We start from the raw sequence: 12,140 nt of genomic DNA, 5'->3' as shown, positions 1-12,140 counted from the left end.
GTAGGAAACATGATCAGCATCGGAGTAGTGAGTTACGGGTTTGAATTCAGGTTAGTTGGAAAAATGTTACGACATCTTGAATCCATTACATCTGAATTCGTTGATATCTGACAAAGCAACTTTGAATCGTCACACAAACCAAGCCATATTGCTAGTTAACTGGAATGGGTTGCGCATTGCAGTCCCAGTCGGAGCTCCCGCTGTCTATCACAATGATGATTCAAGCAACTTAGATGTCAATCTGGTTGGTGGAAGTGCTAAAGAACTTGCCGATTGTGTTATTGACACAATTATTGAGAAGACAGGACTCACCGAGTCTCACCAGACACAATTTATGGGTTAGTGTCTTGACATACCTATGCAAGTTTTCGAGGTACGCACCATTTTCAAATTTTTAGGTTTGCTTTGCTGATATTAAATTATGAATTAAAGATATCAACCGAGAGTTCAATTTCAGAGGAAGCCAAGTATTTTTGTGCTTTCAGACTAATCAATTCTTTTATTGGATCATGTTGTTGCCAGGAGGCATCTACCCATATTTTTCACCCAACCATCTGCTCTCTATGGTACAAATTATTGTTTAATTAATGTTTTCTTAATAATTATTGTCAAATGTATGTTTTCTTTCTGTTCTTTTCAGCCGGTAAATTCATTGTATTCATGACAACTTGCTAATTATTGTGAAAGTAATTGAGAGACTATGCAAGTGCAATTGCTGAGCCCTAAATCAATGAGTCGTTAAGTGGAACTGCCACAAGTTGTTGGTGAGTTTAATTAGGTGTGAGCCTTTTAATAGCAATGATGTTTTGTGAATGTCCCATAATTTTGCTATCTGATTAAGTAACTTTGTTAGTGCTTCACTTATCATCCAATGTTTATTGCAATTCTTATTTAAACTGTCATTTGCTTGCAATTTATTCTTGAATGCTTTGCTTTTGTATATTTTTCTTGACAAATTCACAACTTTTACAAATTATTTGAGCGGTTTATCCTTGTTCTGGTTTAGCTTATCTTTGCAAATGTTTTACTGATTTCACTCCAAATATTATAATGTTTGTCTGTTTGTTTGTTATATTTCTTGCTTGCTGCACACAACCAGCTTGCAATAAATTAAGAATCTATTTTAAGTATTTATTGCATCAGTTTTAACATTCAATTTCCCCTCAGGCTTAGTATTATTATCTAGTTGGACAGGTTATTGATTTTTGTATTATTTATTTTTCAGTTCACCAATGATGGAATAACTGATGAGTCCATGCTCCCTAACCCTAATCATAAATCATAACTCCTGAACACAGTTAAACTTATTCACTCATTACACTGTCCCATAAGCACTCAATGATTAGCTATTCTCCTGTACATCATTTTCACTGTATTTTTATTTCAATTTAAAATACAAGACACCAGTCTTTCATTTGCCTTTATCATACTAGATAGAAGGGTTGTTGCCAAAACAAACTCAAAGTAGGTAACACGGTTATCTCACCCACAACGTGAGACATCTACCCAGCAACAATGTTCAATTAGCCTTAGAATTTACTCACGGTGATATCGCATTGCAGGTGCAACATGTGATGGACAGTACATCACCGCATCGGGATTTGCTACAAGATTGGCTGAGCGTGTTGGCAGCACATTCCAGAGCCTATTTGCTTTTCCTGTCACGTGGGATGCTGGCCACTGGCTCAATTTAGCCAAGACAGATGTTCGTTCCATAAAACTACCAATCTTCAAAATATCAGCCCAATTCCTCAACACTTTCATTAGGAGGTGCAATGTATTCTCAGATGAGTTGCGTCACGGGAAAGGGTTTGCAACCTTGAGAGCTACTGCCCAAGCTACTCAGTCTCATACTCATGCTCCCAAAACTTATGCACAACATAGGTGAGGAAATTATTTATTCAAGTTACTTCACTAAAACTACTAATAATATGATCTTCATTTCATTTCTTTTATTTGTGACATACATACAGGGTGTCCCAAAAAACAATACCCAACTTTGAATGGCTGTAACTCGAAAAGTAAAAGAGTTAAAAAATTTGAAAGATCAGAATTTGTTCCCTATGTTATTCTCCATCTCTCCATCAAAAATCAGACAGATTGATATAGCCATAAGCGTTTGATAGAACTTTCAGTGACACGTGCTAAAATCATGCTTGTGCAGTTTTAGTAAGATCATTTTGCATAATCATTACGTTGTCTCAACATGTTTTCTTTTTGCTGTTTTATTTTTTAGCGCATTTTCTCATTTATGAAAAAATGCACTATTGTGCTCGCCATGTCCGTCTGTCCGTGACTTCATGTTTTTGTCAATGAGAAAATGCGCTCAGTGTCACTCACTGCAGTGAGTACTGAGTTACATTTTTTGTGTCTTTGGTGAGACAAAAACATGGCAATCTTTGATGAGAGACAATCTTTGGTTTTGAAATTCTCTCTCACCAAAGATTGCCATGTTTTTGTCTCACCAAAGATACAAAAAATGGAACTCAGTATTCACTGCAGTGAGTGACAGAGCGCATTTTCTTGCCAACAAAAACATGAAGTCACGGACGGACAGACAGACGGACATGGCAAGCACAATAGTGCATTTTTTCATATATGAGAAAATGTGCTAAAAATCAAACAGTGAAAAGAAAACATGTCAAGACAACGTAATGAGTATGCAAAATGATCTTACTAAAACTTTGCGCAAGCACGATTTTAGCACATGTCACTGAAAGTTCTATCAAACGCTTATGGCTACATTGATCTGTCTGATTTTTTGTGGAGAGATGCAGAAAAACATAGGAAACAAATCCTGACCTTCCAAAATTTTTCAACTCTATTACTGTTTGAGTTACAGCCATTCAAAGTTGGGCATCGTTTTTTTGGGACACCCTGTATAAATTAATTTATTTCACCTCACAATTTTCTTGTTTTCAATTGCTACCTGAATGTATTGTTTTCTATATTACAGCCTCAAAAGTATGATCGAATTGAAATTTGTTGATGCATAAATAATTCTTAGCTACGAGTAAAAATGTTACAAGCCCATAAATTAAGTTATAAATTTCCTAACATTTCCATTTCCATCACTTTACGGTAAATTGAAGGAAACTCTGGTTTCGACCATATAGGGAGAATTGCTGCACGTTGTTGGAACCAAATGTTTTCATCTTCTTTCTGGCGAGCCCTTGAGTACATTAGGTGATGATTTTTTTGTGGAGAAATTCTCCGAAGAAAAGACGAACGATTTCAATCTTCAGAGTAATTTTGAAATTAAAATTTCAACCAAAGACGAGTTGGTAATTGTGACTCTCGATGAAGGCGAACTTTACTCCCTGATTTTCTCAGAATCTAAGCTCTACTCTGCTCTTGGTAAAGAGCTCTGCACGGTCCTTGATGTGGCACTGAGTTTGGGGGGCAGTGAGGCCGTTGCAGAGTCGTATTATGCTGTAATGAAGTCTCAACGCCAAGACGGAGGCCAGGAAAATGAAACCTTAGATATGTGGACTCTCGTTGACTGGTCACTACCATATGTTATACAGTGCCCGAAAACTATTGCAGAAATAGCTCAAATGTACAGAAGCAGGAATGCCCATGCTAATGTCGGCAAACACCGCTCCCCAATCTTTTATGATCAACGTGGTCGCACGTCTCAAAAATACGTGCACAGTAGAGTTCTAGACAGGCTGATGGCAGCGAAAAAGGTTTGCCATATTTTGATTAGACATATGTAGTTTGAAAATTTGCCTTACATGAAAATTTACTTCTGCAATGTAATTTCATCATTGAAAAAGATGCGTAATCATTTCATGTATTCTTCTATATTGAATTAAAAGGTTTCGTTTAACGATATGAATTTAGTTAGTTCGATTAATGAACGGAGTCGAGCAGTGTTCAAATGCGGATGAATCAACTTGGACAGTGGCGCTTATAGCATCAGTGCGTAAATTTCACTGCTCGTAAAATAGTTATATTCGCAGGTTCCTTCCATTGTACCGACCCATAAATCCTTGTCAGTTCGGAATTTCTTTGTTGTAAAATAGAATTGGCCTAATTATATTTTGAATTTATATTTTTAAAATGGAATACCCAATTAAATGGGGTACAACTATCTTACTGAGCTCATTTATCATGGCAGTTTTCCCGGCGCACCGTAACCCGTGCAATTATGAATTATCGAGCCCGATCATAGTAGACTGTAGTTTCACTAGTTACTGTGTTCTGTTGACAAAAAAAGCCTAATTATGGCTTATTGATCGATTTTTTTTTTGGCGACAAACTTTAGTGGCTAATGATGCTCTGGCGACAGATCTACAATGACAATGGCGAAATTTTGAGCTTGAAAGGGCGATCTTGGCGACATGACTGACACCTTGTCCACAATTTCTGGCTCAGCAATTCGATGTAACCTGGACCTGCCTCCCCACACTAGCCATGGTGTGGTTGGTGCCCAGCCAATCTGTAATACTTCATCAAATGTTCTTCCCATGATGCCCAACATTACAACTAAAACTTATTCTGGTATTCACAAGAATCACAACTTTGAGGGATTCTTAAGCTCTCTCCCCCTTGATGATGTCTCTGACTCTGACACTGTAATTACAGCCAGACAAAGAAACAATGTAGAAAACCTAACAAGTCAGCAAAGCTGTGTCATTTTGATTGAGCCAATTTCACTCCTGGATAGTGGAGACTGTCAATCTGCATCTGGTCAAGTTGATTTAAGTAGGTTCCTCTCTAATGACCTTGCTCTCAGCAAGGCACTGGCCACCTCAGCTTTTGGAAAAGTTGGCATTATATTAGAGCCGCGATATTTCAGACAAAAATAGGACTTTTCCAGACTAGCCTGGTGGGATATTGTAATGTCATTCACTCATTTGATCATTTGATGTGACCATTTGAAGAATTTTCTGGCACCAAACTGTTATGAAAATTGGATGCTTATTAGCTACCTATTAATTTGATAATGTATGGAATCCAAAATGTGTATATAAAGGCTTAACATGCTCTTCGACTTTGAAGAAATATTTTTCAAAAAATTGTTTTTATGATAGTAGGTACATCTTGATTCTTGAACAATGAAAATTTTTAACTATGTTGCCAATTCTGATTTCTGTGTCTCATTGCTATTTGAATTTTATAAATAGCCTAATTCATCAGATTTTGGCTAATTTGCCAAAAATAGAATTTTCTTGATGCATGCTAAAGAATCATTCCTAGAATTAACCAAAAGTCTGATATATTTTTGGGAAGATGTAATTCATACAATAATGAAAAATTTCAATACTTCACTTCATTAAGGAATTTTTCTAGTAGCCAACATTTTTATTCATGCAATCTACAATCAATCTCTAATTTTCAGGGATTTGTGCTAAATAGTTTTATATTTAGAAATTGACAGAATTATATGGCAAATTCTTCCGATAAGTAACAAGCTAAAATTTGTTTTCTCTGAAAGGAAATTATTCCAGTAGAACAAAATTAAACAGTAAAACTGTAAATTTACTGTCACACTTGACACGTAAGACTGAACAGTGTACTAGCAATTTGAAATTTGTATTTGTGATGGCTAATGACAAGTCCACCATGCCGGATCAGCCTACCTCATCTAATAGCATATCAGTTTCATCATCCTCACAGAATGTGTACACACTGTACACAACTAGCGGAACTAACTGCACTCTGCTGAACCCATGCCAGAGTCTGCTACATATACCAGTCGTGCTCAACCATCAGTGTTGTTTACACTCGCAAGGCAAGCCGGCAATCCAGCCCCTGGAGGATGTAGTGCAGCCGGTTGTCTGCCAGCCTGCTCATGTTTACGTCAACAAACTCTCATATCATGGATGTGATGTAAGCAAACCTAGTGACATTGACATCAGTAATGAAAATACTGGCAAAAATAAATGGTTCAATCAGCCTTGTGCTAGCAATGGGAACGCTAGCAGTCTCTCTCTGATTCTGGGTGAAAAAAGCAACTTGAATGTTAATCAAGAAAATGTTGAAAATGACATCCTTAGTGACATATACAAGAGCAATATTAATAGCACAAAATCTGTCCTAAGGAGGAAAGATGGAACTTTAGCAAACTCGTGTGGTGTGAAAAGGCACTCGTATCCTACAGGACTACTTGGTAACAATAGTCAGTATTGCCAAAACTGTTCAGTCTGCCATTCTAAGAAAGATCATGCATATCAAACCATAAATGGGACAGATGTTGGTTCACTGTCCTTGGGTATAAACAAGTCTTCCTCTTATGCTAGTGCTTCTATGCAAGATTACACATGCAGTAGAAAAGTTTCAAGCTTGAATCAAGTGTGTGCATGTGAAGGAAATGTAAGTGCTATAAGAAACACTTCATTATATAATAATGCATCAAAATATTCATTCGTATGTGTTGGTAAACCTTCTTGCGATGCGCAAACACAGACCGACCTGCTGATGTTGAGTGCCAGCAATGACACACATGAAGAACTCTGCAGCATGGCTAAAAAGTTGATAAAGTTTCAACTTTTGTCTGATACATCAACTTTCACTGACTTGTCATTTGTATGCAGTGAAAATGGTAGTAACAGTGGCATAAGCACTGATGGTAAGTTAGGTAAAAGCCCTGAATTGGGAATGAAGTTGAAAGATGACTTCAGTATCCCAGAAAATAATAATTCTGTCATGGAATCTCAGAGGTCTAAGTTCTCAAAGCCAACTGATATTATTGAGGATTATCCAAAGGTGAATGCAGAGGTGGCCAAAAGTTTGGAGAACAATTCTTCACAACCAAAGCAGTCTTCCTTGTTGCCACATCTTCAGTGCCACATGCCGCAGTCTCCTATCCTGAGCCACCGAGTTGGTGCATCGTCTTTGGAGTCAAGAAATCCTCAGGAACTTTTTTCCAGGCCACGTGCTGTACTTGATGATATTATTGAGAACAATGGTCGGTCTGGATCTGAAATGAGCAGGTCTAGTGACGACTCTGTATTTAATTCCAAACCTACAACCGGAACTAATTTGCCTCCTCCCCTGCATAATACCTTGAGTAACATTTTTGTCACTAAACCAAGTTCATTTGATATTGACAATTCCACTCAAGCCGCTAGAGATGTCGCAGGGTTGCAGCTGGCTTCAAGTGATAGCTATTCAACTCCTCATTCATTTTATAACTCTGGTAACAAATCAAAGGTTCAAGACAGCTCTGAAAATCTATGCAAGCCGTCAAATGTATTCACTACATCCATCATGTCCACTGCATCACAGGGTTTCAGTTCCGCCTCTCACTCTTCCTCTGTTTCACTGAGCTACAAGACTGCAGAATCTGGTCCCCCAACATCATCATCTTCTGGCCATGTAAAAAACCTGGATTTAAATGAAGTCAATGAAGTTGAAACTTTAAAAGATAACTTCAACTCAATGCATCTCTCATCTCAACTGAAGCATGACAAATCCCTCATCTCAGCACTTCCAGCTCTTCAAGCAATCAGCAAGTTGGTGGATTCTTCAGTGGATGAGGCATCCGGCAGCACCGCATCCGAGCCACCGGGTCGTGGTAGTTATGACCTGGACACCCGCAGGTACAGCCAGCTTATGGGGCTGACACAGTCAAAGCTGGACGACTGGATCCAGCTTAACGTCGGTGGTGAAGTTTTTGTAACGTCTCGGGCCACTCTTATACTTGAAGAACCTGACTCCATGCTGGCCAAGTAAGTTGGGTTATTTATTTTGTTTTACTTATATTTTTTTTATACATTTTCAATACTTTAAATGCTTTGGATTATCAGATTAAATTATTTTCTAGGCCACAAAATTTTTGATGAGGCTTTCTACTCTAGAATTACCTAAAAGATGCCCTAGAATTTCTTAAATTTAAATACTTTTTAATTCAAATACCCAGGCAATAGCTATGTTGAAAATTTTCTAACTTCTAGATCTAGATAAGCCAAAAATTTTTATGACTTCAAAGTTTTTTTTAATAAATTAATTTTAGCACATTTATTTTGTAACAAGGATGTTTGGGGGCCATCACCCCCACCTGTCCCCCGCCAGTCTGGACCCCCAGGGGAGGTACATCATCGACCGGTCCCCCCGGTACTTTGCCCCCCTCCTGAACTACCTCCGCACGGGGGTGCTGCTGCTCGACTCGGGCGTCAACCCTGAAGGTGATAGTTTGTTGGAATTGGAATTGGGGTGCGTGGTGACCTACGGTCACGACCTTTAAATCGGTCATACACGCTGCCTAAAAAACTTTTACTAGCATCAAAAAATTAAAAGTTCACACTCTTATGTTAACAAAAAAGTTCAAATATACCATATTCACAGCTGTCCTAAGAAAAAATATACAAATTTGACAATCGCAAAAAAAAGTTACTGTTGAGTTGTTACTTTATTAAAAAGTTATTGTGCAAATATTATAAGTAAGAAGGGAAATATCATTATAAAAATATTGTAGTTGAGAAGGGAAATATCATCCAAGTGATGTTGTAGGGGAGTGTCTATAGTCTATAAAAATAATTATGATCAACAATATGAATTCTGTTGTATTTTTCATTAATTTATCATTATTTTATAAGTTGTTACTGCCATGGACTCAACATTATTGGAAACACATTCACATTTCTGAACTAGACTTATAGTCATTTATAGTCATTAGTCTTATCTGAATGAGACTTGGTCATTAGTCTTATCAGANACCCACCTACTCACCCAATAGGTAGAGTATGACCCACCTACTCACCCAATAGGCTAGGTATGACACAATAGGCTAGGTATGACCACCTACTCACCCAATAGGTAGAGTATGACCCACCTACTCACCCAATAGGCTAGGTATGACACAATAGGCTAGGTATGACCACCTACTCACCCAATAGGTAGAGTATGACCCACCTACTCACCCAATAGGCTAGGTATGACACAATAGGCTAGGTATGACCACCTACTCACCCAATAGGTAGAGTATGACCCACCTACTCACCCAATAGGCTAGGTATGACCCACTTAACCCCCCGGCAGGGGTGCTGCTGGAGGCGAGGTTCTATGGGCTGGAGGGCGTCATCCCGCACCTCGAGCGCCTGGTGGCTGACATGCGGCAGGACCCGTCCAGTAAACGTGCGTGAAATGTGAATAAAAATTCAACTCTTATTAATAAGAATAGAATAAATGTAAACAAAAGAATAAATATCAAGAAAAATGTGATACTTGTGAAGAAGAATAGAATAAATGTGAACAAATGTTGACAAAATGTGATACTTGTTAGTGAGAATAGATTAAATGTCAACAAATGTCAACAAAAATGTAACTCTTATGAATAAGAATAGAATAAATGTAAACAAGAGAATAAATGTAAACAAAAGAGTAAATGTAAACAAAAGAGTAAATGTAAACAAAAGAATAAATGTAAACAAAAGAATAAATGTCAACAAAAGAATAAATGTCAACAAAAGAATAGATGTAAACAAAAGAATAGATGTAAACAAAAGAATAAATGTAAACAAAAGAATAGATGTCAACAAAAGAATAAATGTAAACAAAAGAATAAATGTAAACAAAAATGTGATACTTGTGAGTTAAAATAGAATAAATGTAAAGAAAACTTGAATAAATTTAAATATTTATAAAAGAATTTTTAATAATGTGAATAAATTTTTGAAGAAAACTGGCCTTTAGAGTGATACATTGTTGTTTAAGCGTCATCTATATAATAGTCTCCTTTATATAATAGCTTCATCTATGTAATAGCCTGTTGCTTTAGCCTCATCTATATAATAATTATGCCTGACCTATATAATTATTAATAAACTATATATTATTCGTCAGCGCTGAGTCGGCAGGACGTGGTGGCAGCGCTGCTGACGACGCCCCCGTCAGCGCCCCTCAGGTTCCAGGCCGTCAACCTCAGCCACGCTGACCTGTCCTGGCTAGACCTCAGCAACATCAACTTCAAGGTGGGTCATGGCAAGGTGGCTGACCTGTCCTGGCTAGACCTCAGCAACATCAACTTCAAGGTGGGTCATGGCAAGGTGGGTCACTGCAGGGTGGGTCATGGCAAGGTGGGTCATGGCAGGGTGGGTCATGGCAAGGTGGCTGACCTGTCCTGGCTAGACCTGAGCAACATCAACTTCAAGGTGGGTCATGGCAAGGTGGGTCATGACAGGGTGGGTCACTGCAAGGTGGGTCATGGCAAGGTGGGTCACTGCAAGGTGGGTCACGGCAAGGTGGGTCACGGCAAGGTGGGTCACTGCAAGGTGGGTCACTGCAAGGTGGGTCACTGCAAGGTGGGTCACGGCAAGGTGGGTCACTGCAAGGTGGGTCACTGCAAGGTGGGTCATGGCAAGGTGGGTCATGGCAAGGTGGCTGACCTGTCCTGGCTAGACCTCAGCAACATCAACTTCAAGGTGGGTCATGGCAAGGTGGCTGACCTGTCCTGGCTAGACCTCAGCAACATCAACTTCAAGGTGGGTCATGGCAAGGTGGGTCACTTCAAGGTGGGTCATGGCAAGGTGGCTGACCTGTCCTGGCTAGACCTCAGCAACATCAACTTCAAGGTGGGTCATGGCAAGGTGGCTGACCTGTCCTGGCTAGACCTCAGCAACATCAACTTCAAGGTGGGTCATGGCAAGGTGGCTGACCTGTCCTGGCTAGACCTCAGCAACATCAACTTCAAGGTGGGTCATGGCAAGGTGGCTGACCTGTCCTGGCTAGACCTCAGCAACATCAACTTCAAGGTGGGTCATGGCAAGGTGGCTGACCTGTCCTGGCTAGACCTCAGCAACATCAACTTCAAGGTGGGTCATGGCAAGGTGGCTGACCTGTCCTGGCTAGACCTCAGCAACATCAACTTCAAGGTGGGTCATGGCAAGGTGGCTGACCTGTCCTGGCTAGACCTCAGCAACATCAACTTCAAGGTGGGTCATGGCAAGGTGGCTGACCTGTCCTGGCTAGACCTCAGCAACATCAACTTCAAGGTGGGTCATGGCAAGGTGGCTGACCTGTCCTGGCTAGACCTCAGCAACATCANAGGGTGGGGGCTATAAAGGGGGGGCCGCCCCCTAACTTAGAGGGTGGGGGACATAAGTATAAGAGGGTGGAGGGGAGTTTGGGGTGGTGGGGGACCTTGTCACTGTTCAGAATGAATCATCAATACAATTGATGAAAAATTTAATAAGATACACAAACATAGTAATATAATTGTATAGAATTATATTATTATTCAATTATCAATGGTGATATTAATAATTTCGTATTATGTAAAGGGTTCGTACCGGTCATGGAAAACCTGGAAAGTCATTGAATTTCATTTCAGGTCATGGAAAATCATGGAATTTGCAAATAAAATAAGAAAAAAATAAGTGTTTTTTGTGCTGCATGTGTTTACTGTTTGTGCAGTCTCTCGTTTCCTGCGTTCTGATTGGTTCTCCAATCTTGTAACCTTCGGCCACGTATATAATTGGAGAACCAATCACGTGAGTTCGGTCAGCGAGCTCAGTTGCATTGGACAACTTTCTGGCCTGCAGTGGCAGCGTTCCATGTTCAACGTGCAATTTCTACATCACCATGCCTTTAAAGTGTAAATTTCATGACTTGTGGTACATCACCATGCCTTTAAAGTGTAAATTTCATAACTTGTTGTTATGAATATAAGCTTATCGTGACTATATATATGCATATATAGATATGCATTTATACATTTGCTATTTATCAACTTTAGTAGATGATAGAATTTGCACGGTTAGTCTTTCAGTCATGCTAAACAGTTCGTATACGAGTCTTGGAAAATAATATTGATGGTCATGAGTCATGGAAAAGTTATGGAATTTTTTTCTAAAAACTGGTACGAACCCTATATGTATAGTATGAGTATTAAGTATAGTATGAGCGAATTTAATTTACTATACAGGGTATGTATAGTATACAGGGTTAAATAAATACATAAATACAAGATTGGAATAAAGTTTTGAGCATATAATTGTTATTGTTAAAGTTAGTCTCTCACACTTAGTGCTGAAAAGTCATGATTGAGGATCAATAAAACTATATGTTAATTAGCAAGGGTAATACAGCAATAATAATATGATAATAATAAAACACTTCATTACAATAATAATAAATAATATAATGATAATATGATTTTTTACAATAATAATGAATAGAATCATAATAATATA

At 38.8% G+C, this 12,140-nt stretch overlaps 1 protein-coding gene across 1 annotated transcript; it reads left to right on the top strand.

Annotated features, from left to right (window-relative positions):
- Positions 1-5,346: 5,346 nt before the first annotated feature.
- Positions 5,347-9,920, top strand: LOC108683116 (the record flags this gene model as incomplete). Its single annotated transcript, XM_018172404.1, is given in 4 exon segments — positions 5,347-7,679; positions 7,984-8,135; positions 8,989-9,084; positions 9,793-9,920. Coding segments are annotated over 4 exon segments (2,505 nt in total), but the record flags the coding sequence as incomplete, so codon positions are not given.
- Positions 9,921-12,140: the final 2,220 nt, after the last annotated feature.

The sequence above is a fragment of the Hyalella azteca genome, unplaced genomic scaffold, assembly GCF_000764305.2.
Source record: "Hyalella azteca isolate HAZT.00-mixed unplaced genomic scaffold, Hazt_2.0.2 contig17323, whole genome shotgun sequence".
NCBI classification, from domain to species: Eukaryota; Metazoa; Arthropoda; class Malacostraca; order Amphipoda; family Hyalellidae; genus Hyalella; species Hyalella azteca.
This window is presented reverse-complemented; position numbering and strand designations above follow the sequence as displayed.